Below are 26684 nucleotides of genomic sequence, written 5' to 3'. Positions count from 1 at the left end.
ATGCGACGACATGCAATATGTGACATGCCACATACAGTACGTACATACATACAACATACATACAGACATACAGTACATGTAACAGAGTACATACTCACCATCACTTGTCACCTTGATCCCCGAAGCCATTGTAATCTGTAAGAAATATTAAAATAATAACCAACCAATATAATCCCTGATCCACAGAAATCCAATTAAAATGAGTGTCCCTCGACGATCTCCCGTGGAGAGCAGGAGCATTAGCGGATGCGACTGCTCTCCAGGGGCTCCAGGAATACAATGATGGAAGGTATCCTTCCACAATGTATTCATCACAATGTATTCCTCCGCCCCAGTGAGAAAATAGTCCCTAGTCTCACTTTATGGCATTGCTGTTGAGAAATTTTCCCAGGCAGCAATTGTCATAAAGTGAGACTTTGTCCTAAGGTAACCTCTCAGTGATGCACTGCAGGAGCCATTGTCTCCTGTCAGTGTGTCACTGAGGGTCCTATAGAGCAGTGACATCACCCGATGTCACTGTTCTATAGGGGAGATCGTCGTGGGACACTTGTTATTAATTGGACTACGGCGAACAAGTAGTATATGGTTTATTATTTTACTTTTTTTGCAGGCGCTGAAGTATGGTAAATATGGTTAAATGAAGAATATTAAAATACTTTTTTCCTAACGTGTGTTTTATTAACCCTTTATTAGTATTGGATTAATAATGGATAGGCGTCTTATTGACACCTCTCCGTTATTAACCCGGCTTAATGTCACCTTACAATAGCAAGGTGACATTAACCCCTTATTACCCCATATCCCACCACTACGCAGGAGTGGGAAGAGAGGGGCTAAGTGCCGGAATTGGCACATCTTACAGATGCGCCAGTTCCAGGGCGGCTGCGGACTGGTATTTGTAGCCGGGGGAGGACCAATATCCATGGCCCCTCTCTAGGCTATGAATATCAGCCCGCAGCTGTCTGCGTAGCCTTTCTGGCTATAAAATTTAGGGGGACCCCACGTCATTTTTTTGTGGGGGGTCACCCTATTTTAATAGCCAGTAAAGGCTATGCAGACAGCTGCGGACTGATATTCATAGCAGGCTACAAATATTGGCCCCCGGCTTTCCCCCTCTGGTGCAGAAAATTGCGCGGGAGCCCATGCCGTTTTTTTCTTTTTTTATTAAATTAAACGCTCATAAAGGCCTCTTTCACCCTTGCGTCGGTACGGGTCCGTCGCTATGCGTCGGGCCTACGTACTGACGCACGTTGTGAAATTTGTGCACGTCGTGGGCAGCGGAGGCAGTTTTTCAATGCATCCGCTGACCATTCTGAAGTCCGGGGAGGAGGGGGCGTAGTTTTGGACGCGCATGCGTGGTAGAAAATGGCGGACGCGACGGACAAAAAAACGACGTTCACTTGAACGTTTTTTCGTGCCAACGGTCTGCCAAAACACGACGCATCCGTTGCACGACGGACGCGACGTGTGGCCATCCGTCGCAATCCGTCACTATAACAAGTCTATGGGTAAAAAATGCATCCTGCGAGCACATTTGCAGGATCCGTTTTTTCCCCCAAAAAGACGGATTGCTAAAAACACAAGTGTGAAAGTAGCCTTACGCTGCTTTCACACTAGCGTTGGTACCGGGCCATCGCGCTGCGTTGGCCCGACGTACCGATGCATACTGTGACAAAAATGCCCGACGTGGGCAGCGGAAGCATTCTTAAGACGCTTCCGCTGCCCCATTGCCAGGTCCGGGGAGGAGGGGGCGGCGTTTCGGCCGCGAATGCGTGGTCGAAAATGGCGGACTAGACGCACAAAAAAGTTACGTTACTTTTTTTGTGCCGGCGGTGCGCCAAAACATTGCGCAACCGTCGCACGACGGTTGCGATGTGTGGCACTGCGTCGCAATGCGTCGCTAATAAAAGTCTATGGAGAAAAAAACGCATCCTGCGGGCAACTTTGCAGGATGCGTTTTTTCTCCACAACAACGCATTGCGACTTGCAGTGCACGACGTTAGTGTGAAAGTAGCCTTAGAAACATCGGCCTTTCTATTATATAGCTATGGATATATCTATAGATATATTTATAGATAGATATATCTATAGATACATAGATGTATCTATCCATATATTTGGCTGCTTTCACACATCAGGTTTTTTCCGTGAGGCACAATCTGGCGAGTTATGAAAAAAACGGATCCATTTTTTTCCGCCGGATTTGTTTTTTTCTCATAGAGTTGTATTAGCGCCGGATTGCGCCTGATGGCCACACGTTTCATCAGTTTTTTGCCGGATCCGTCAAAAAAGCTGTTTCCGCCGGACGGAAAACATACAGAGGAACGTTTTTTTCTGTCTGGCGAAAACGCACAGCGACGGATCCGGCAAAAAACGTATGAAACCGAGATGTGAAATGATGAATCCGGCCTCGGAATCCGTTTTTTCATGCATGTTTCTTTTCAAATCATGCACATTTTTCGTTTATTTATTTCCAAAAACTGCATCAAAACCGTGCAAAAACTGCATAAAAACCTGGTGCAGTTTTGGTGCGGTCTTGATGCAGTTTTTGGTGCGGTTTTTGCGCAGGGTTGATGCAGTCTTGATGCAGTGTTGAGGCAATTTTGGTGCAGTTTTTGGTGCAGTTTTGATGCGTTTTTTATGCAGTTTTTTGCACGGTTTTGATGCATTTTTAAATTCACTTTTGGTGTGGTTTTTGGCGGTTTTTATGCGTTTTTGAAAGCTAAATAAAGATGTATTATTGAACAAAAAACAAAGATTTGTGATGTCATTATTGTCCAACCTCCTCTTTTACATTTGTCCAACCCACACTCCATTACACACAGATAGACAGATGATAGATGTAATGGATAGACAGATCTACATATAGATAGATCTATAGATGCATACATATATCTATTCATATATCTATCTATAGATATATCTGGATAGATATATCTATTGATAGATGTATGGATAGCGTAGGGTGTGTGTCCACTGTCCAGATTACATCCGAATTAGCTGCAGATTGGATGCTGCGTACTTGTAGTCCCATTGGATGACGCCTGCACACACACACCCCAAAAGACCCCCCGCACACACCCGAACAGCCCGTAGACCCAGTACACACATACACGCACACAGTCACCGCCCACACTTCCCTCCTCCCGAACTGCAGCGTTTCTCGGACCCACATCCGCGTCTAAACTGCAGATCTTTTTTACATCTGCGGTTTTGCTGCGGATGTGCCCGACTCAATGAAAGTCTAAAGGTGCAGAAACGCTGCAGTTCCACACAATAGAAGTGACATGCTGCGAGAAAAAAAAGCTGCGTTTTGGTGCGGCTTTTTTCCGCAGCATGTGCACAACAAGTCTGCGGCTCCCATAGACTTACATTGGTTGTGCACTACACTGCGGATTTGATGCAATTCTGTGCGGCAAAAAACCCTGCAGATCTGGAATCAAATCCGCAACGTGTGCACAACGTGGGATTTGCACTTTTTTTGCAATTTCATTGCACTTTGAATTTTTTTCACATTTTCTGTTACACGACATGGTAAAACCAATGGTGTCGTTCAAAAGTAAAACTTGTCCCGCAAAAAATAAGCCCTCACATGGCCATATTGATGGAAAAATTATGGCTCTGGAAACAAGGGGAGGGATAAACGAAAAAAGCTCCAGGGGTGAAGGGGTTTAGAAACATGGATATGGTGGACATATCTATGGAAATAGACAGATATATAGATACCTGTATGTATTCATCTATATTTGTTATCTATCTATCCGTGTGTAATGGAGTGTGGGTTGGACAAATGTAAAAGAGGAGGTTGGACAGAAATGACATCACAAATCTTTTTGAAGATAGAGGGGGGAGAGGAGGGAGGGGTTGGGGTGTGTTTTGGAGTGGGTGTGCCAGGTGCAGAGTTACAGGCGAGTGCAATGCATCATGGAACTTGTAGTATTAGAGCACAGTAAGTCAGGAGAAAGGAAGTTGTCGATTAACCCCATGAGAGCTGGATCCAGCACTAAAGATGTGCTGCTACAGCATGATAAAAGGTAATATTGCTAAAATAAACACAGTGGATGTTTTCAGTGGCACATAATAGCAAGATGTATAAAAAAAAAAAGTTATAGTAGTGGACGACTTCTTTAAGTGCACTCTTAGCAGCTGCTCATAAGCTCTTCTGTCATCTGTCACTCAGACTATGACACACATATAAGTTAAAACTACATATTTCACATACAAAGAATAAGAATACATGTATATTAACCCAAAATATTGTATCCAAATTATCAATGAGCATTGTAAACTATTAAATTTAATATTTTAATATTTCATAGAATATTCCCCAAATACACATAACCTAACACTTTGTAAAACATCTATAGATAGGAAAGCTTATAAGAACTCGACCTTTGACTTTTAAAGGCTGAGGCACTTCAAAAGTTTCTTCTTTCTAAGGTTACAAGTTTAAACTAAAACAAGGGTATATGGTATCCTTATTTTTAACCCCCAGTTGTCACGTCATGCACCATGCAGTGAAAAAAAATTATTACCATGCAAAGGAAAAAAACAACAAGTTTTAGATTATGCTACAGAAAGAAAATTTACAGTACACAAATTTTAGATTGTTAGTTATGTCTTTTTTATTTTTAAATGTTAAATATATAGAATCATGCAGTTATTATAACTTCCTGTGTAATTAAAAAAAAACCTCTTACATGGATTTAGGTCTATCAATTCCTGTTTTAAAATGAAAATTCTAAGGAAAAATAAAAGATAAAGATTAATTTCATATTTATTTAAAAAACAAAATAATTTAAATATCTTATACATATGTATATATTTAATATATGTATTTAATGTAGTTCTAAATATTACTAGAGTCAATTCTAATTATTTCACTATACATATTAAATAGTTAATATAATCTTTACTTATACAAATATGCTACAGTATTTACTGTATACTATATTAACCCGTTCCCGACCTGTGACGCCACGTAGGCGTCATGAAAGTCGGTGCCAATCCGACCTGTGACGCCTATGTGGCGTCATGGAGGGATCACGTCCCTGCAGATTGGGTGAAAGGATTAACTCCAATTTCACCCGATCTACAGGGACAGGAAGAGTGGAACTTCAGCCCAGGGGGGGTGGCTTGACCCCCCCCCCTCCCCGTGGCTACGTTCGCTCTGATTGGCAGTTGAAAGTGAAACAGCCAATCAGAGCGATTTGTAATATTTCACCTATGAAAATTGGTGAAGTATTACAAACCAGCCATGGCCAATGCTGCAATATCGTCAGCCATGGCTGGAAACCCTGATCTGCCCCCCCACCGATCGCCTCCCCAGTCCTCCGTCCTGTGCTCCGCTCCCCTCCGTCTGCTCCCTTGTCCGCTCCCCCATGCTCCGATCCCACCCCAGGTACTCCAATATTGTTATGGAAATATTTGGGTTGGATAAATCTTATCCCTGTGTGTGCTGCGGCCGCTCCCAATTAGACTGAGTATTTTGAGCGCTCATCAAGAATGGACTGTACACAACTGTGACAGAACAACATTCCATCAATACTGGTACTTTATTGTACATACATAGTTTTATATTTTCACATAGAAAGGAGTGGTTAGGGGTTGTCAGGGGTGGTTAGTTAATTACCATATTGTCTAGCTCTTCTGTCATTGGTTATCTAAACATATATGGAATATTGTGATTAATGCTCATATGACAGCGGATTAAGCAACTAAACTTGAGTTCTGTATGTAGGACAGAGTTGAGACATTTGATCAGCAGTCACCAAACATCTGACTCTGTTCTGCTTTAGGGATGGAAAACCCCATATGATCTGTCTGGGTTATATTAGTTCGTGTCAGCCATTTTAAACCATTGATTATAATGTATATATTAGCTGTGAGCATATAAGTATATATTTGATTATAGAGGAGTATACATGCAAGTGAGATCTACATGATATATATATTTCTATCACAATATCCCCCCCTCATACTTACCGAGCCTCCCGGTGTCCGTCCCGTCTGCTCCATGGGCGCCACCATCTTCCAAAATTGCGGGCGCATGCACTGCCGCCGCCGAATCTGCCGGCCGACAGATTCGTTCAAGGTACATTTTGATCACTGTGATAAAACCTATCACAGTGATCAAAATAAAAAAAATTGTAAATGAACCCCCCCCCTTTATCACCCCCATAGGTAGGGACAATAATAAAATAAAGAAAATATATTTACTTTCGTTTTTCCACTAGGGTTAGGGTTAGAACTAGGGTTAAAATTAGGCTATGTGCACACGGTGCGGATTTGGCTGCGGATCCGCGGCGGATTGGTTGCTGCGGATTCGTAGCAGTTTTCCATCAGGTTTACAGTACCAACTAAACCTATGGAAAAACAAATCCACTGTGCCCATGGTATGGAAAATACCACGTGGAAATGCTGCTTTGTATTTTCCGCAGCATGTCAATTCTTTGTGCGGATTCTGCAGCATTTTACACCTGTTCCTCAATAGGAATCAGCAGGTGAAATCCGCACAAAAAAACACTGGAAAACTGCAGGTAAAACGCAGTGCATTTTACCTGCGGATTTTTCAAAAATGGTGCAGAAAAATCTCACACGAATCTGCAACGTGGGCACATAGCCTTAAGGTTGGAATTAGAGTTAGGGTTGGAAATAGGGTTAAGATTAGGCTTGTGGTTAGGGTTATGGTTAGGGGTGCGTTGGGGTTAGGGTTGTGGTTAGGGGTGTGTTGGGGTTAGGGTTATGGCTAGAGTTGGGATTAGGGTTAGGGGTGCGCTGGGGTTAGTGTTGGAGTTAGAATTGAGGGGTTTCCACTGTTTAGGCACACCAGGGGTCTCCAAACGCAACATGGCGCCAAAATTGATTCCAGCCAATCTTGCCTTCAAAAAGTCAAATGGTGCTCCCTCCCTTCCGAGCCCCGACGTGCGCCCAAACAGTGGTTTACCCTCACATATGGGGTACCAGCATACTCAGGACAATCTGGGCAACAACTATTGGGGTCCAATTTCTCCTGTTACCCTTGCAAAAATCAAAAATTGCTTGCTAAAACAATTTTTGAGGAAAGAAAAATGATTTTTTATCTTCACGGCTCTGCATTGTAAACTTGTGTGAAGCACTTGGGGGTTTAAAGTGCTCACCACATATCTAGATAAGTTCCTAGGGGGATCTAGTTTCCAAAATGGGGTCAGTTGTGGGGGGTTTCTACTGTTTAGGCAAATCAGAGGCTCTGTAAACGCAATGTGACGCCTGCAGACCATTCCATCAAAGTCTGCATTCCAAAACGTCACTACTTCCCTTCTGAGCCCCGACGTGTGCCCAAACAGTGGTTTACCCACACATATGGGGTACCAGCATACTCAGGACAAACTGGGCAGCAACTATTGGGGTCCAATTTCTCCTGATACCCTTGTGAAAATAAAAAATTGAGGGCTAAAAAATAATTTTTGAGGAAAGAAAAATGATTTATTTTCACGGCTCTGCGTTATAAACTTATGTGAAGCACTTAGGGTTTAAAATGGTCACCCCGCACATCTAGATTAGTTCCATGGGAGGTCTAGTTTCCAAAATGGGGTCACATGTGGGGGAGCTCCGATGTTTAGGCACACAGGGGCTCTCCAAACACGACATGGTGTCCGCTAACAATTGGAGCAAATTTTTCATTCAAAAGTCAAATGGCGCTCTTTCCCTTCCAAGCCTTGCCGTCTGCACAAACAGTGGTTTGTGACCACATATGAGGTATCAGTGTACTCAGGAGAAATTACCCAACACATTTTAGGAACCATTTTATCCTGTTGCCCATTTGAAAATGAAAAAATTGAGGCTAATTTTTTTTTTTTTTTTAAATACTTTTTCATTTTTACACATCAATTTGTGAAGCACCTGGGGGTTCAAAGTGCTCACTATGCATCTAGATAAGCTCCTTGGGGGGTATAGTTTCCAAAATGGGGTCACTTGTGGGGGAGCACCAATCTTTTGGTACACAGGGTCTCTCCAAACGCGATATGGTATCCGCTAAAGATTGGAGCCAATTTTTCATTGAAAAAGTCAAATGGCGCTCCTTCCCTTCTGAGCCCTGTTGTGCGCCCATATGAGGTATCGGCGTACTCAGGACAAATTGTACAATAACTTTTGGGGTCCAGTTTCTCTTTTTACCCTTGGGAAAATAAAAAAAACTTGCTAAAAGATTATTTTTGTGAATAAAAGGTTAAATGTTAATTTTTTCCTTCCATGTTGCTTCTGCTGCTGTGAAGCACCTGAAGGGTTAATAAACTTCTTGAATGTGGTTTTGAGTACCTTGAGGGGTGCAGTTTTTAGAATTGTGTCACTTTTGGGTATTTTCAGCCATATAGACCCCTCAAACTGACTTCAAATTTGAGGCGGTACCTAAAAAAAATAGTTTTGTAAATTTCGTTGTAAAAATGAGAAATTGCTGGTCAAATTTTAACCCTTATAACTTCCTAGCAAAAAAAAATTTGTTTCCAAAATAGATACGTTTTTTGATCGCCCGTTATTGCATTTTATTGCAATGTCACGGCGACCCAAAAAAATGTAATTCTGGCGTTTCAAATTTTTTTCTCGCTACGCCGTTTAGTGATCAGGTTAATCCTTTTTTTTATTGATATATCGGGCGATTCTGGACACGGCGATACCAAATATGTGTAGGTTTGATTTTTTTTATGGATTTATTTTGGATGGGGCGAAAGGGGGGTGATTTAAACTTTTATATTTGTTTCACCTTTTTTTTTTACTTTTTTTTTTTTTTTTTTTTTACTTTAGCCATGCTTCAATAGGCTCCATGGGAGGCTACAAGCTGGCACAACTTGATCGCCTCTGCTACATAGCAGCGATCATCAGATCGCTGCTATGTAGTTGAATTGCAGGTGTGCTATGAGCGCCGACCACAGGGTGGCGCTCACAGCTAGCCAGGATCAGTAACCATAGAGGTCTCAAGGACCTTTATGGTTACCATTCTGATGCATTGCTGACCCCCGATCACATGACGGGGGTAAGCGATGCGCTCATTTCTGGCCGGATGGCGAGAAGCACCGGTTAAATGCCGCTGTCAGCGTTTGTCAGCGGCATTTAACTAGTTAATAGCGGCAGGTGAATCGCGATTTCACCTGCCGCTATAGCGGGCACATGTCAGCTGTTCAAAACAGCTGACATGTCCCAGCTTTGATGCGGGCTCACCGCTGGAGCCCTGCATCAAAGAGGGGGATCTGACCTCAGACGTACTATCCCGTCCGAGGTCAGAAAGGGGTTAAAATTGTCATTTTTAGACCTATGGATTCTTTGAAGAGCTCTGTTAATGGGGTATTCAGTCTACCCCCTAAGCTCACCTGTTTCTGTCTGTCAATTTCCGCCATCTTTACAGAGATCTGAACCTTCAGCTTTTAACCCTTTCAGAGCAACTTCTTTAAAGGACTCCTGAATCATTTGATAGGGCTTATAACAAATATGTAATTTTCTTCGTACTTCATAGATGTGATTTTGGGTCAGTTTTGGAATTTTTATAAGATTTAATGTCTGTTTTCAAAAACTCAGTATGATTTATTTTCCTTTCAAAATTCAAATGTTTTCTAGAAAAATCAAGGGATTGCGCACATTCAAATAAAGAATCTTTTTGTGACGCAATAACACGAGATGCAGAATTTAGGAATCCAAATTTGTTTACAAAACAATTTATCATTGATTGTTTGTATAAAACTCATTACAAATTTCAATAACCTTTCAAATATGGACATGAATGTAAAAGTACATTCTTTCCGGCCAATCCTTAATTTTAGAATATCTGGATAATTTTCTTTTAATCCACAGAATATCAACATTTTTAATCTATCTATATCAGTCATTTCTTCATGGAACTCATCACTCTGCATTTTTAATGAGAACCTTCTGGAAAAAGTTACTGGAAGCACATTTTAACCCCTTCACCCCCAAGGGTGGTTTGCACGTTATGGACCGGGCCAATTTTTACAATTCTGACCACTGTCCCTTTATGAGGTTTTAACTCTGGAACGCTTCAAACTGATCCTGGTGATTCTGACATTGTTTTCTCGTGACATATTGTACTTCATGATAGTGGTAAAATTTCTTTGATATTACCTGCGTTTATTTGTGAAAAAAATGGAAATTTGGTGAAAATTTTGAAAATTTCGCAATTTTCCAAATTTGAATTTTTATGCAATTAAATCACAGTGATATGTCACACAAAATACTTAATAAGTAACATTTCCCACATGTCTACTTTACATCAGCATCATTTTGGAACCAAATTTTTTTTTTGTTAGGGAGTTATAAGGGTTAAAAATTGACCAGCAATTTCTCATTTTTACAACACCATTTTTTTTTTTAGGGACCACATCTCATTTGAAGTCATTTTGAGGGGTCTATATGATAGAAAATACCCAAGTGTGACACCATTCTAAAAACTGCACCCCTCAAGGTGCTCAAAACCACATTCAAAAAGTTTATTAACCCTTCAGGTGTTTCACAGGAATTTTTGGAATGTTTAAATAAAAATTAACATTTAACTTTTTTTCACACAAAATTTAATTCAGCTCCAATTTGTTTTATTTTACCAAGGGTAACAGGAGAAAATGGACCCCAAAAGATGTTCTACAATTTGTCCTGAGTACGCTGATACCCCATATGTGGGGGTAAACCACTTTTTGGGCGCATGACAGAGCTCGGAAGCGAAGGAGCGCCATTTGACTTTTCAATGCAAAATTGACTGGAATTGAGATGGGACGCCATGTTGCGTTTGGAAAGCCACTGATGTGCCTAAACATTGAAACCCCCCACAAGTGACACCATTTTGGAAAGTAGACCCCCTAAGGAACTTATCTAGAGGTGTGGTGAGCACTTTGACCCACCAAGTGCTTCACAGGAGTTTATAATGCAGGACCGTAAAAATAAAAAATCATATTTTTTCACAAAAATGATCTTTTCGCCCCCAATTTTTTATTTTCCCAAGGGTAAGAGAAGAAATTGGACCACAAAAGTTGTTGTGCAATTTGTTCTGAGTACGCTGATACCCCATATGTGGGGGTAAACCACTGTTTGGGCGCATGGGAGAGCTCGGAAGGGAAGGAGCGCCGTTTGACTTTTCACTGCAAAATTGACAGGAATTGAGATGGGACGCCATGTTGCGTTTGGAGAGCCACTGATGTGCCTAAACATTGAAACCCCCCCACAAGTGACACCATTTTGGAAAGTAGACCCCCTAAGGAACTTATCTAGAGGTGTGGTGAGCACTTTGACCCACCAAGTGCTTCACAGAAGTTTATAATGCAGAGCCGTAAAAATAAAACAAAAATTTTTTTCCCACAAAAATTATATTTTAGCCCCCAGTTTTGTATTTTCCCGAGGGTAACAGGAGAAATTGGACCCCAAAAGTTGTTGTCCAATTTGTCCTGAGTACGCTGATACCCCATATGTGGGGGGGAACCACCGTTTGGGCGCATGGGAGGGCTCGGAAGGGATGGAGCGCCATTTGGAATGCAGACTTAGATGGAATGGTCTGCAGGCGTCACATTGCGTTTGCAGAGCCCCTAATGTACCTAAACAGTAAAAAAAAAAACCACAAGTGACACCATTTTGGAAAGTAGACCCCCTAAGGAACTCATCTAGATGTGTTGTGAGAGATTTGAACCCCTAAGTGTTTCACTACAGTTTATAACGCAGAGCCGTGCAAGTAAAAAATATTTTTTTTTCCACAAAAATTATTTTTTAGCCCCCAGTTTTGTATTTTTCCAAGGGTAACAGGAGAAATTAGACCCTATATATTGTTGTCCAATTTGTCCTGAGTACGCTGATACCTGACATCTGGGGGGGAACCACCGTTTGAGCGCATGGCAGAGCTCGGAAGGGAAGGAGCATCATTTGCAATGCAGACTTCGATGGAATGGTCTGCAGGCGTCACATTGCGTTTGCAGAGCCCCTAATGTACCTAAAGAGTAGAATTCCCCCCCAAGAGACCCAATATTGGAAACTAGACCCCCCAAGGAACTTATCTAGTTGTGTTGTGAGAACTTTGAACCCCCAAGTGTTTCACTACAGTTTATAACGCAGAGCCGTGAAAATAAAAAAATACAAAATTTCCCCCCAAAATTATTTTTTAGCCCCCAGTTTTGTATTTTCCCAATGGTAACAGGAGAAATTGGACCCCAAAAGTTGTTGTCCAATTTGTCTTGAGTACGCTGATACCCCATATGTGGGGGGGAACCACCGTTTGGGCGCATGGGAGGGCTCGGAAGGGAAGGAGCGCCATTTGGAATGCAGACTTAGATGGAATGGTCTGCAGGCGTGACATTGCGTTTGCAGAGCCCCTAATGTACCTAAACAGTAGAAACCCCCCACAAGTGACACCATTTTGGAAAGTAGACCCCCTAAGGAACTCATCTAGATGTGTTGTGAGAGCTTTGAACCCCCTAGTGTTTCACTACAGTTTATAACGCAGAGCCATGCAAATAAAAAAATATTTTTTTTTTCCACAAAAATTATTTTTTAGCCCCAGTTTTGTATTTTCCCAAGGGTAACAGGAGAAATTGGACCCCAAAAGTTGTTCTTCAATGTGTTCCGAGTACGCTGATACCCCATATGTTGGGGTAAACCCCTGTTTGGGCGCACGGGAGAGCTTGGAAGGGAAGGAGCACTGTTACTTTTTCAACGCAGAATTGGCTGGAATTGAAATGGGACGCCATGTCACGTTTGGAGAGCCTCTGATGTGCCTAAACAGTGGAAACCCCCCAATTATAACTGAAACCCTAATCCACACACACCCCTAACCCTAATCCCAACGGTAACCCTAACCACACCTCTAACCCAGACACACCCCTAACCCTAACCCTATTCCCAACCATAAATGTAATCCAAACTCTAACTTTAGCCCCAACCCTAACCCTAACTTTAGCCCCAACCCTAAATGTAGCCCTAACCCTAGCCCTAACCTTAGCCCTAGCCCTAACCCTAGCCCTAACCCTAATGGGAAAATGGAAATAAATAAATTTTTTTAATTGTTCCCTAACTAAGGCTACGTTCACATTAGCGTTCTGCGCTGCAGCGTCGCCGCATGCGTCATGCGCCCCTATATTTAACATGGGGGCGTATGGACATGCGTTGCACTTGCGTTTTGCGACGCATGCGTCACTGCGGCGCACGCGTCATGGCACAGAGGACGCAGCAAGTTGCATTTTTTGTGCGTACAAAATCAAGCAAAAAAAGGACGCATGCGTCGCAAAACGCAGCGTTGTGCATGCGGTGTTCCTGCGTTGTGCGTTGTGTCGCCGACGCTGCGGCGCACAACGCAAATGTGAACGTAGCCTAAGCGGGTGATGAAGGGGGGTTTGATTTACTTTTATAGTGGGTTATTTAGCGGATTTTTATGATTGGCAGCCGTCACACACTGAAAGACGCTTTTTATTGCAAAAAATATTTTTTGCGTTACCACATTTTGAGAGCTATAATTTTTCCATATTTGAGTCCACAGAGTCATGTGAGGTCTTGTTTTTTGCGGGACGAGTTGAGTTTTATTGGTAACATGTTCGGGCACGGGAGATTTTTTGATCGCTTTTTATTCCGATTTTTGTGAGGCAGAATGACCAAAAACCAGCTATTCATTAATTTCTTTTGGGGGAGGCGTTTATACCGTTCCGCGTTTGGTAAAATTGATAAAGCAGTTTTATTCTTCGGGTCAGTACGATTACAGCGATATCTCATTTACATCATTTTTTTATGTTTTGGCGCTTTATATACGATAAAAGCTATTTTATAGAAAAAATAATTATTTTGGCATCGCTTTATTCTGAGGACTATAACTTTTTTATTTTTTCGCTGATGATGGTGTATGGCACCTCGTTTTTTGCGGGACAAGATGACGTTTTCAGCGGTACCATGGTTATTTATATCCGTCTTTTTGATCGCGTGTTATTCCACTTTTTGATTGGCGGTATGAGAATAAAGCGTTGTTTCTTGCCTCGTTTTTTTTTTTTTTACGGTGTTCACTGAAGGGGTTAACTAGTTATGTAGTTTTATAGGTGGGGTCGTTACGGACGCGGCGATACTAAATATGTGTACTTTTATTGTTTGATTTTTTTTTTTATTTAGATAAAGAAATGTATTTATGGGAATAATTTTTTTTATTTAATTATTTAGGAATTTTTTTATTTTTTTTTTACACATGTGGACATTTTTTTTTAACTTTTTTACTTTGTCCCAGGGGGGGGGGGGGACATCACAGATCGGTGATTTGACAGTGTGCACAGCACTCTGTCATATCACCGATCTCACTGACAGGGCTGCAGGCTTACCAGCGTCTGCACTGAGCAGACACTCGGTAAGCCACCTCCTTCCCTGCAGGACCCGGATGCCGCGGCCATCTTGGATCCGGGACCTGCAGCGAGGAAGGAGGTAGGAGACCCTCGGAGCAACGCGATCACATCGTTGCTCCGGGGGTCTCAGGGAAGCACACAGGGAGCCCCCTCCGTGCGCGATGCTTCCCTATACCGCCGGTACACCGCGATCATGTTTGATCGCGGTGTGCCGGAGGTTAATGTGCCGGGGGCGGTCCGTGACCGCTCCTGGCACATAGTGCCGGATGTCAGCTGCGATAGTCAGCTGACACCCGGCCGCGATCGGCCGCGCTCCCCCCGTGAGCGCGGCCGATCGTGCTGGACTTACTATTCCGTCCTTGGGAAGTAGGGCCCACCCCACATGGACGGAATAGTACGTCCAATGACAGAAAGGGGTTAAACTACTGATTTTTCTCCTCATTAGTCAAATCAAACTTATCAGCAAACCTCTCAAATATCTCTGAATTTCTGCACACATGGATTTTGTCATCATATGCAGGAATGATTTTGCATAATTTTAACAAGATTTTCCTAGATTTAGTTGGGAGGAGTTGGGCCTCCGAGACTTCTATTTTTAGTGGTCCTTGTACAACTGTCCCTTGTACATAATCTTTGTCAGTTGTCATCTCTCCTACGTTTCCTCCATCTTGTTTTTCATCATGAGACACAAGGTCACCTTGAGTGGCCATTACAGACATGTGCCTCACATCTTGTTTACTCTCCACATTACAGTCAATCTTGGGAACATCATTAATTTCCTTAGAAATTTTCTACAGTCTTTTTTGGATTTCTCTAACAAACTTGTGAAATACATCAAACAAATGTAAAATATTTGTAATTTGCTATTTTTCTTTTTTGTAAATTAGCTTAGAATCTATCTTTAGATTTGCTATCTTGCATTCTGCATATAGGCTAAGCCAAAATATTTCTAAGCTAGATTTGTACAAACTTACAAATTCAATCCGACTTTATTTAGCATACGTATTAAATCCATTTTTTTTTACCTTGAATTATCTCAGCTCGTAGTTCCTTTGCTGGACAACGCTGGGCTCTGATCATCAGCACGTCTATTTTCAGCACTTGTAATGCTAGTGCTTGTCCATCCGTCTGGCACCTGTTAGGCTCTGTGTGATTCTTGTGACTTGAAGTTTTGTAGTGGAATTCCTGAAAACTTGCAAAATTGACGTTTAATGAAGCTCTTCTTTTCCCCCCGTGTGCAAGGTGAAGGAAATTCACGCAAAAATAGCACACACAAAAAAAATCAAATCTGGCTGGCTTGGCCAATGTTAAATATGCTCATTTTGCACATTTATTTAATCAGAACTATTCACCAGGTGCGTTACTCTTAACCTGTGAAACAGCGTATGCGTCATGAAAGTCGGTGCCAATCCCACCTGTGACGCATATACTGTCACAGAATGATCGTGTCCCTGCAGATCGGGTGAAAGGGTTAACTCCAATTTCACCCGATCTGCAGGGACAGGGGGACTGGCTTCACCCCCCCATGGCTACGATCGCTCTGATTGGCTGTTTCACTTTCAACAGCCAATCAGAGCGTTTTGTAATATTTCACCTATGAAAACTGGTGAAATATTACAATCCAGCCATGGCCGATGCTGCAATATCATCGGCCGCGGCTGGAAACCCTGATCTGCCCGACACCGATCTCCTCCCCAGTCCTCCATCCCGTGCTCTGCTCCCCTCTGTCCTCATGTCCCCCCCCTCATGCTCCGATCCCCCCTCATACATACCGAGCCTCCCGGTGTCTGTCCTTCTCTTCCATGAGCGCCGCCAACTTCCAAAATGGCGGGCGCATGCGGAGTGCGCCGGCCGAATCTGCCGGCCTGCAGATTCGTTCCAGGTACATTTTGATCACTGTGATAAAACCTATCACAGTGAACAAAATAAAAATAGTAAATGAACCCCCATAGGTAGGGACAATAATAAAGAAAATATATTTACATTTATTTTTCCACTAGGGTTAGAATTAGGCTATGTGCACACGGTGCGGATTTGGCTGCGGATCCGCGGTGGATTGGCCGCTGCGGATTCTTAGCAGTTTTCCATCAGGTTTACAGTACCATATAAACCAATGGAAAACCAAATCCGCAGTGCCCACGATGCATTGTATTTTCCGCAGCATGTCAATTCTTTGTGCGGATTCCACAACGTTTTACACCTGTTCCTCAATAGGAATCCGCAGGTGAAATCCGCACAAAAACACTGGAAATCTGCGGTAAATCCTCAGGTAATACGCAGAGCATTTTACCTGCGGATTTTTAAAAAATGGTGAAGAAAAATCTCACACGAATCCGCAACGTTGGCACATAGCCTTAGGGTTGGAAATAGGGTTAAGATTAGGCTTGTGGTTAGGGTTATGGTGTGTGTTGGGGTTAGGGTTATGGCTAGAGTTGGGATTAGGGGTGTGTTGGGTTTAGAATTGAGGGGTTTCCACTGTTTAGGCACATCTGGGGTCTCCAAATGCAACATGGCACCACCATTGATTCCAGCCAATCTTGCGTTCAAAAAAGTCAAATGGTGCTCCCTCCCTTCCAAGCCCTGACGTGCGCCCAAACAGTGGTTTACCCCCACATATGGGGTACCAGCGTACTGAGGACAAACTGGGCAACAAATATTGGGGTCCACTTCTCCTGTTACCCTTGTGAAAATAAAAAAAATTGCTTACTAAAACAATTTTTGAGGAAAGCAAAATGATTTTTTATTTTCACGGCTCTGCGTTGTAAGCTTCTGTGAAGCACTTGGGGGTTCAAAGTGTTCACATGTCTATAGAGAAGTTCCTTGGGGGGTCTAGTTTCCAAAATAGGGTCACTTGTGGGGGGTTTCTACTGTTTAGGCACATCAGGGGCTCTGCAAACGCAACGTGACGCCAGCAGACCATTCCATCAAAGTCTGCATTTCAAAATGTCACTACTTCCCTTCTGAGCCCCGACGTGTGCCCAAACAGTGGTTTACCCCCACATATGGGGTATCAGCATACTCAGGAGAAATTGGACCCCAATAGTTGCTGCCCAGTTTGTCCTGTTACCCTTGTGAAAATAAAAAATTGAGGGCTAAGAAATAATTTTTGAGGAAAGAAAAATGATTTTTTATTTTCACGGCTCTGCGCTATAAACTTCCGTGAAGCACTTGGGGGTTTAAAGTGGTCACCGCACATCTAGATTAGTTCCATGGGAGGTCTAGTTTCCAAAATGGGGTCACATGTGGGGGAGCTCCAATGTTTACGCACACAGGGGCTCTCCAAACGCGACATGGTGTCCGCTAACGATTGGAGCTAATTTTTCATTCAAAAAGTCAAATGGCGCTCCTTCCCTTCCGAGCCCTGCCGTGTGCCCAAACAGTGGTTTACCCCCACATGTGGGGTATCCGTGTACTCAGGAGAAATTGCCCAATAAATTTTAGGATCCATTTTATCCTGTTGCCCATGTGGAAATGAACACATTGAGGCTAAAAGAAATTTTTTGTGAAAAGAGAGTACTTTTTCATTTTTACGGATCAATTTGTGAAGCACCTGGGGGTTCAAAGTGCTCGCATCTAGATAAGTTCCTTGGGGGGGGGGGGGGGGGTGTCTAGTTTCCAAAATGGGGTCACTTGTGGGGGAGCTCCAGTCTTTTGGTACTCAGCGTCTCTCCAAACGCGACATGGTGTCCACTAAAGATTGGAGCTAATTTTTCATTCAAAAGTCTAATGGTGCTCCTTCCCTTCCGAGCCTTGCAGTGTGCACAAACAGTGGTTTGTGACCACATATGAGGTATCGGTGTACTCAGGAGAAATTGCTTAACACATTTTAGGATCCATTTTATCCTGTTGCACATGTGAAAATGAAAAAACTGAGGCTAAAAAATTTTGTGTGAAAAAAAAGTACTTTATTTTTACGGATCAATTTGTGAAGCACCTGGGGGTTCAAAGTGCTCACTATGCATCTAGATAAGCTCCTTGGGGGGTCTAGTTTCCAAAATGTGATCACTTGTGGGGGAGCTTCAATGTTTAGGCACACAGGGGCTCTCCAAACGCAACATGGTGTCCGCTAAAGATTGGAGCCAATTTTTCATTGAAAAAGTCAAATGGCGCTCCTTCCCTTCCGAGCCCTGCCGTGCTGCCCAAACAGTGGTTCCCCCCCCCCCCCCCCATATGGGGTATTGGCGTACTCAGGACAAATTGAACAATAACTTTTGGGGTCCAGTTTCTCTTTTTACCCTTGGGAAAATAAAAAAATTGTTGCTAAAAGATCATTTTTGTGAATAAAAGGTTAAATGTTCATTTTTTCCTTCCATGTTGCTTCTGCTGCTGTGAAGCACCTGAAGGGTTAATAAACTTTTTGAATGTGGTTTTGAGCACCTTGAGGGGTGCAGTTTTTAGAATAGTGTCACTTTTGGGTATTTTCAGCCATATAGACCCCTCAAACTGACTTGAAATGCGATGTGGTCCCTAAAAGAAAAATGGTTTTGTAAATTTTGATGTAAAATTGAAAAATCGCTGGTCAAATTTTAAACCTTATAACTTCCCAGCAAAAAAAAATTTTGTTTCCAAAATTGTGGTGATGTAAAGCAGACATTTGGGAAATGTTATTTATTAACTATTTTGTGTCACATAACTTTCAACATTTTCGCCAAATTTCCATTTTTTTTCCACAAATAAACGCCAAAATTATCGACCTAAATTTACCACTATCATGAAGCCCAATGTCATGAAAAAAGTCTCAGAACCGCTAGGATCCGTTGTAGCATTCCCGAGTTATTACCTCATAAAGGGCACTTGGTCAGAATTGCAAAAAAAGGCCAGGTCATTAAGGTCAAAATAGGCTGGGTCATGAAGGGGTTTAAGAAAAAATGTCATGATATTTTCATAAAAAATGTAGGGGTTTATTGAATTGTCCACAGAAAAACCACATTGCAGCAAAACAAAAATAGATTAAATAATTACGAAGATTGTCCATTTGTTCCCATCAGCGCTTGTTCCTGTTCGTTTCTGAGATGGAGTAGAAGTTATTTCTTTCATGGAGTAGAATCATGGCTACCAGCTGTTCATTCCTTGTGCAACTTGTCTCACGTCCATGGAGAATGATGGCAGGTGACAGCCCCCACGTGACAAGCCTCCCTCCCTCCTAAGAGTCATCTATATATATAATTGTCTAAGGGTTTTTCCGTCTGTCTGTCTGTCTGTCTGTCTGCCTGTCTGCCTGTCTGTCTGTCCTGGAAATCCCGCGTCTCTGATTGGTCGAGGCCGCCAGGCCTCGACCAATCAGCAACGGGCACAGCATGGCGACGATGATGTCATAATGGAAATCCCGCGTCTCTGATTGGTGGAGGCCGCCAGGCCTCGACCAATCAGCGATGGGCACAGTATCGACGTAGATGTCATAATGGTTGCCATGGCGACGATGTCATAAAGGTTGCCTCGACCAATCAGCGACGGGCACAGTCTGCCGCGAATTCTGGAATCATCATTGTCCATTGTCCATGCCCTGCTCAATTTGATTAAAAAAATGATGTGCTGGCCTCTGGAGGTCGGCTTTCACTTGGATCAAGGCTTTTGCTGACCTCATGGATACGTGCATTTAAGAGGTTATGTGAAACATCCATTCGGTCACTCAAAGCCTTGATTGCGTCGTGTAAAACCGAGCTCAAGTGCAAAAACTAGGGCATGAGTGACCTGTCTGAAGCCCTCTGCCGCTGCCGGGATGAGCCCAAAAAAAAGGGGGCAGTGGAAGAGGACTGTGAAAGGGGAAGACCTGATGGACCAGCTCCCTGGTCTCCAGTTAGTGTGGAAGGCCCACTTGCTGCTGAGCTGCTGGATGGCTGGGACGGGTCCGTGGCTGTCAGATGAAGGACCGCTCCAGAACCTGGGCCAACAGTAGTGCTGTATGTGCTGTGAAAAAAGGAAAAAGAAAATTACTATCAAAAATTTACCAGACGCAAAATCCTGTGGAATGTAAAAATACAGATTATGACAATACAACCTAATGCACGTGATAAATACTTACGTTCTCTGGGCAAGGACCGGTCTTAAAAATGACAGAACGCGATAGTATTTGTAGCATCTGATCCTTGCTCCTGAACCACTGGGAACACGGCTCTCTTGACGAAGGTCCTTGTTGAAGCAGTCCTTCATCGAACGCCAACGTGTTTTGACTTTGGATACTGTAAAGAAAAAAATTGTCGTCAGAAAAAGTACTTTTGGCCGTGCTCACACAACTGTGTGATGAGAGAAACTCCTGAGTGTTTCTTTCATCACACATAGTCGAGTGAGCACGGCCAAGGTCTCTGCTACTTCACACTGCAGTGCAATACTTACCAAATGCAGTTCGGACCCGTGTCGGGGCGTTGTCCCAGCCATCCCACATCGCTTGGGCCACCTCATTCCATAACCGCCGGATCGTGATGTTGTTCGAGTGCAGTGGATCCCGGGTGTCCCACAACAGGACTTGTTCCTGAACCAGGGTGATAAGGAGGTCATTCTCTATCAGATCATCCTCCCGTTGTGAAACCTAAAAATTAAAGAAAGTCATTAAAGTTTGCTCAATTAACATAAGGAAAATAAAAAAATAAAAAAAAAGATGCTGAGAAATGGCATGAATAGGAAAGTCAACATACAAAAGGATTCCAGAAGAAAAAAGTAAAGAAATACGAGTGGAAAGAAAGGAAGATTCAAGAATATTACACAGGACAGTCAGCCTTGTATACGTACCCGCTGCAGTCTTTCCACCGGACCTTGACTCCGCTGCTCCTGCCCTGTCTCTGCCGCAGTAGAAGAGCTCTAAAAAAAGGAAAAAATCAAATTGTCACATGTGTCGATGTGACAGTGAATACTTACCAATCTGACGAGGCAAGTACTCACCTCACTGACATGCTCTACTTCCGACGGCACAGGACGAAACTCTTCACCAGAAGAATCCGAAGAAGACATTCTGATGCATGTAGAAAGAAAGAAATGCAAGAAATTACGACATGTAGAGACAGAAAATAGAAAATGAAGGCATTGGATAGGATATACTCACATTGTTCAGGGTCTTGTTTTCCTCCAAGGATGTAGCCTGCGTCTCGTCTACTTTAGAGTCTGGTCAGAAGTGACCTGCAACTGTCCACATCCTCCCTTTATCACCTTCATGGTGGGGGGTGGCTTATCAGTGTCTAGACATGTTTTTGTCAATTGAAACGCATGCGTTCAAAAAGGCAACAAAACCCATGTGCTTAAAAACGCATGCGTTTACATTGACAGCAATGCTTTTTTTGTCGCAATCCTTGCGCAATCAAACGCATGTGTTTCCTGGCGGCAAATAGACGCTTCTAGAAATTACTACATGTTGCATTTCCGCGCCAAGCCGCAAACGACGAGACGATGCATGCGTCGTCAAACGCGGCAAAACGTGAACAAAAAAACCGCATGCGTTTTTAATGTTAAATATAGGAATACACGACGCATGCGTTTATATGCGGTACAAACGCTGCGGCCACAAACGCAAATGTGAAACCAGCCTTAGGCCTGTTATGTAGCAATTAACAACAAGATGATTACATTGCTCCGATACAGAATTGTAGCAAAGAACAGTTACATAGTTGTGTATTCACAAGTGACTTGCATATTTGAGAAGTGTACAGTATTAAAGACCAAGTGTCATGACCATGCTTTTCATTTCTATAGATCTTATAATCTTACCAAATTATATGAAAACTACACATTGCATAACTAGTACTTAATATCCCCCTTTTCACTCTACAAACATGTCAAAAGTTCTCATTAAAGGATCAAGTCATGTATGGTGCTCAACAACAAATCTATTAAGTAAAGACCTGTACATACAGAAGAATGAATGGCTTGTGAAAAAGATTTATTCCAAAAGACAGACAGTTTCTTTAAAAGAGGTTTCACATCCCTATCGGGTAAAATGAAACATTAAGAAATTTACATTTTTTTTTTATTACAGTTATGCACACCCAATCCCACGCTTACAAAAATAAAGCAATTTGCTTTTTTATGACCGGATATTAAAAAATAAAATTATTTAACAAGTATAAGTGAAGAACAGTGCATGGAGCAATTTTTTGTAATCTGCAAGCAATATTAGTGCCACAGGACAGGATCAAAATAGGGGCTCAATTGTGTTCAAATCTGGAGGTAGAAGTGACTACAAGCAGATATTTATGAATTTCTGGGAAATACACAGAAAAGAATACATGAAGACAGCAAAGAGGATATCCCCAATGTTCCAGAAAGGATATTAATACATTATATGCTACAAAAAGCAAGGAGTAAATGACCTTAAGAAAGTGAGAGAAAAATGATAAATATCCATTTAAAAAAAATAAAAAATGTATTACATGCATCAAAAAGACAATTATTTGTCAATAAAATATGTATACTAGGGGCTGCAGCAAATGGGCGTATTACTTTATGGGCAAGCAGTTGTCACGATTTTTGTACATTATTTGACCCTCCTAACTGCTGTTTTTACACCGTTAGTTACCATTATGCATCATTGGGTGATGCAGTAGTTATATGAGCCTTGTGCTATTGTGCGGGGGGCACCACCACATTAATACTTTCACTTTCCTGAAACACTCAATCTTTCCATGGTCCGTGATATTTAACCAAGTTTGTATTCATTTCTTGCCAATTATTTGCTTATTATACATTTTGTCCTTGGTGCTCTCCATTTGTGTACTCATCATTGATCCAGTACTATACATATTTTATTGACAAAGACTATATATTTTGATTATTTTTGATACATGTAAAAGTTTTTGTTTGTTTTGTTTACAGGTAAAGCGGTATTCTCACCTCCAAGATGCTATCCCAATATGTAGTAGGTGCAAACAATATTAGGAAATACCTTCAAGTAGAAGTGTAGTATAGTTTTTCTGATTAACCATGTCTCTTTCCTCATGTGCAGGCATTGCAGGACCTCAGGTATCGATGGTTACGACTAACAGCAACTAGCTAACTAAAGTCCTGCAATACCTGAGAAGAGATTAGGAAATCCAACTAGAAATGTAATCTAGTTTTTCTTACACCTACTACATATTGAGATAGGATCTTGGAGATGATAAAGACTTATTTAAAGGAGTATTCCCATTTTTATCTCACTTTCGTGGGGTCAAATACTCCTTGCTATATTCATTTGGAAGTTTGAGTATTTTGAGTGACTGGTCCATTTTTCTCCATAATTTATTTTGAGATTTGGTAATTAGTACAGTATGGGACCAATTAAATGTTCTGAAGTGGCAACAAGGTAAATAAGGTCTTCATGCAGCTAACCAATTATCACTATCCTGAAACGCAGAACGTTAGCTACGATCTTTAACTAAAAGAACAGTGTGCTGTCCCCCACTGGACACAGACAAGACCTCTCTGTTCTCCAATTGCTTTCCAGTCATTTCATATGGGCTCCAAACATCATCCTCTTCACCTGTGCCCAGTTGCTGGTTGGTGCCCATACCCCAGGAAAAGACACGACCTAGTAAAGACAGTTAAAAATCAAAGAAACAAAAGAGGGTAAGCATAGTCTTAAACTAAAAGTATAACCCTTTCTGTCATTGGACGTACTATTCCGTCCATGTGGAGTGGGCCCTACTTCCCAAGGACGGAATAGTACGTCCAGCGCGATCGGCCGCGCTCACGGGGGGAGCGCGGCCGGGTGTCAGCTGACTATCGCAGCTGACATCCGGCACTATGTGCCAGGAGCGGTCACAGACCGCCCCCGGCACATTAACCCCCGGCACACTGCGATCAAACATGATCGCAGTGTTCCGGCGGTACAGGGAAGAATCGCGCAGGGAGGGGGCTCCCTGCGGGCTTCCCTGAGACGATCGGAACAAGGCAATGTGCTCACCTTGTACCGAGCGTCTCCTCCCTGCAAGCCACAGATCCAAAATGGCCACGGGGCTGCATCCGGGTCCTGCAGGGAGGTGGCTTCACAGCGCCTGCTCAGAGCAGGCGCCGGGAAGCCTCCAGCAGTGCACGTCAGATCGCCGATCTTACACAGTGCACAGCAAAGTGTCAGATCGGCGATCTGTCACTTTACTGTGATGTTTCCCCTCTGGGGCAAAGTAAAAATGTAAAAAATAAAAAATACGTGTAAAAAAAAAATTAAAAATTCTTAAATAAAAAAAATATTGTTCCAAAAAATACATTCCTTTAGCTAAATAAAAAAAAACAATATAAGTACACATTTAGTATTGCCGCGTCCGTAACGACCCGACCTATAAAACGGTCCCACTAGTTAACCCCTTCAGTGAACACCGTAAACTATTAACTAGTTAAATGCCGCTGTCAAACGCAGACAGCAGCATTTAACTACCGCTTACGGCCGGGTGGCCGGAAATGATCGCATCGCCGACCCCAGTCACATGATCGGAGGTCGGCGATGCTTCAGAATAATAACCATAGAGGTCCTTGAGACCTCTATGGTTACTGATCCCCGGCAGCTGTGAGCGCCACCCTGTGGTCGGCGCTCACAGCACACCTGCAATTCTGCTACATAGCAGCGAACATCAGATCGCTGCTATGTAGCAGAGCCGATCGAGTGGTGCCTGCTTTTAGCCTCCTATGGAGGCTATTGAAGCATGGCAAAAGTAAAAAAAAAAAAAAAAAGTAAAAAAATGTGGAAAAAAAAAAATATAAAAAGTTTAAATCACCCCCCTTTCGCCCCAATCAAAATAAATCAATAAAAAGAAACTAAAACCTACACATATTTGGTATCGCCGCGTTCAGAATCGCCCGATCTATCAGTAAAAAAAAAGCAGCATTAACCTGACCGCTAAACGGCGTAGCGGGAAAAAAATTCGAAACGCCAGAAATACGTTTTTTTTGGTCGCCGCGACATTGCATTAAAATGCAATAATGGGTGCTCAAAAGAACGTATCTGCACCGAAATGGTGTCATTAAAAACGCCAGCTCGGTATGCAAAAAAGAAGCCCTCAACCCCAGATCATGAAAAATGGAGACGCTACGGGTATCAGAAAATGGCACAATTTTTTTTTTTTTTTTTTTTTTTTTTTAAGCGAAGTTTGGAATTTTTTTTCACCACTTAGATAAAAAATAACCTAGTCATGTTAGGTGTCTATGAACTCGTACTGACCTGAAGAATCATTATGGCAGGTCAGTTTTAGCATTTAGTGAACCTAGCAAAAAAGCCAAGCAAAAAACAAGTGTGGGATTGCACTTTTTTTGCAATTTCACCGCACTTGGAATTTTTTTCCCGTTTTCTAGTACAAGACATGGTAAAACCAATGATGTCGTTCAAAAGTACAACTCGGCCCGCAAAAAATAAGCCCTCACATGGCCAAATTGACGGAAAAATAAAAAAAGTTACGGCTCTTTGAAGGAGGGTAGCGAAAGACGAACACGGAAAAACTGAAAATCCCAAGGTCATGAAGGGGTTAAACACTTAACTTTTGGTATGCTTCAATAGCATCTATAGGAGACTAGAAGCTGCCACAACTGGATCACCTCTGCTACATAGAGGCAAAGCTCAGATCGCCTCTATGTAGTTGAATTACAGCATTACTATGAGCGCCGCCCACAGGGTGGCGATCATAGCAATCTGGCAGCAACAACAATAGAGGTCTCAAGGAGACCTCTGGTTGTCATGCCGACGGACTGCTGACCCCCAATCACGTGACGGGGGTCAGCGGTGCGTATATTTCCGGCCCGATGGCCGGAAGCACGTGTTAAATGACTCTGTCAAAGAGCAGACCAGTGATAAGCGAGTATACTCGTTGCTCTGGTTTTCCAGAACATGCTCGGGTGGTCCCCGGGTATTTTTGACTGCTCAGATATAGTTTTCCTCAACTCATCTGAATGATTTACAGCTATTAACCAGCCTGAGTACATGTGGGGGTTGCCTGGTTGCTAGGGAATCCTCACATGTAATCAAGCTGTACAATAGCTGTTAATCATTCAGCTGAGGCGATAAAAACTAAATCTCCGAGCACTAAAATACACAGAGGTCACTAGAGCAACAAGTATACTCGTTCATCACTGCAGCCGACATGTCGTGGCTTGAGGTGGGCTCACCGCCTAAGCCCACCTCAAAGCGGGGCTTCTGAAAGGGGTTAACATACCTGTCTGAAGTAACTAAATTGAGCATTACCTCAATACAGAGTCTCAAATACTTACCATCTTTAGATACAGCAAAACTGACTGAAGGTCCACAGGCCACAGTAGCAATCTTGGGTAATTTAGAAATAAGGGTAGGCTCATTTTTCTCATCAGCATTCTCTCCTAGGCCAAGCCTGCCATATTCAGCACGGCCAAGACTATATGCATTTCCTATAAAGAAGAATCAATAAAATTAAACCTTTGGTATCAAAG

General features: G+C 42.6%; 1 protein-coding gene across 5 annotated transcripts in view; it reads right to left on the bottom strand.

The window, feature by feature from the left end:
- Positions 1-22185: 22185 nt before the first annotated feature.
- The window catches only part of RCC1 (regulator of chromosome condensation 1), an 89603-nt gene continuing 85104 nt past the window's right edge, over positions 22186-26684 (bottom strand). For all 5 annotated transcript variants that reach the window (XM_077295626.1, XM_077295622.1, XM_077295625.1 and 2 more), the window contains 2 exons: positions 26490-26642; positions 22186-23826 (listed from right to left, as the gene is read on the bottom strand). In XM_077295626.1, coding sequence (XP_077151741.1) covers positions 23657-23826; positions 26490-26642 — 323 coding nt within the window. In that variant the 3' untranslated portion in view covers positions 22186-23656. The remainder of the gene's footprint in view (positions 23827-26489; positions 26643-26684) is intronic.

Source organism: Ranitomeya variabilis, chromosome 3, assembly GCF_051348905.1.
Source record: "Ranitomeya variabilis isolate aRanVar5 chromosome 3, aRanVar5.hap1, whole genome shotgun sequence".
Classification (NCBI taxonomy): domain Eukaryota; kingdom Metazoa; phylum Chordata; class Amphibia; order Anura; family Dendrobatidae; genus Ranitomeya; species Ranitomeya variabilis.
The sequence above is the reverse complement of the archived record's forward strand: the minus strand, read 5'-3'. Positions and strand labels throughout refer to the sequence as shown.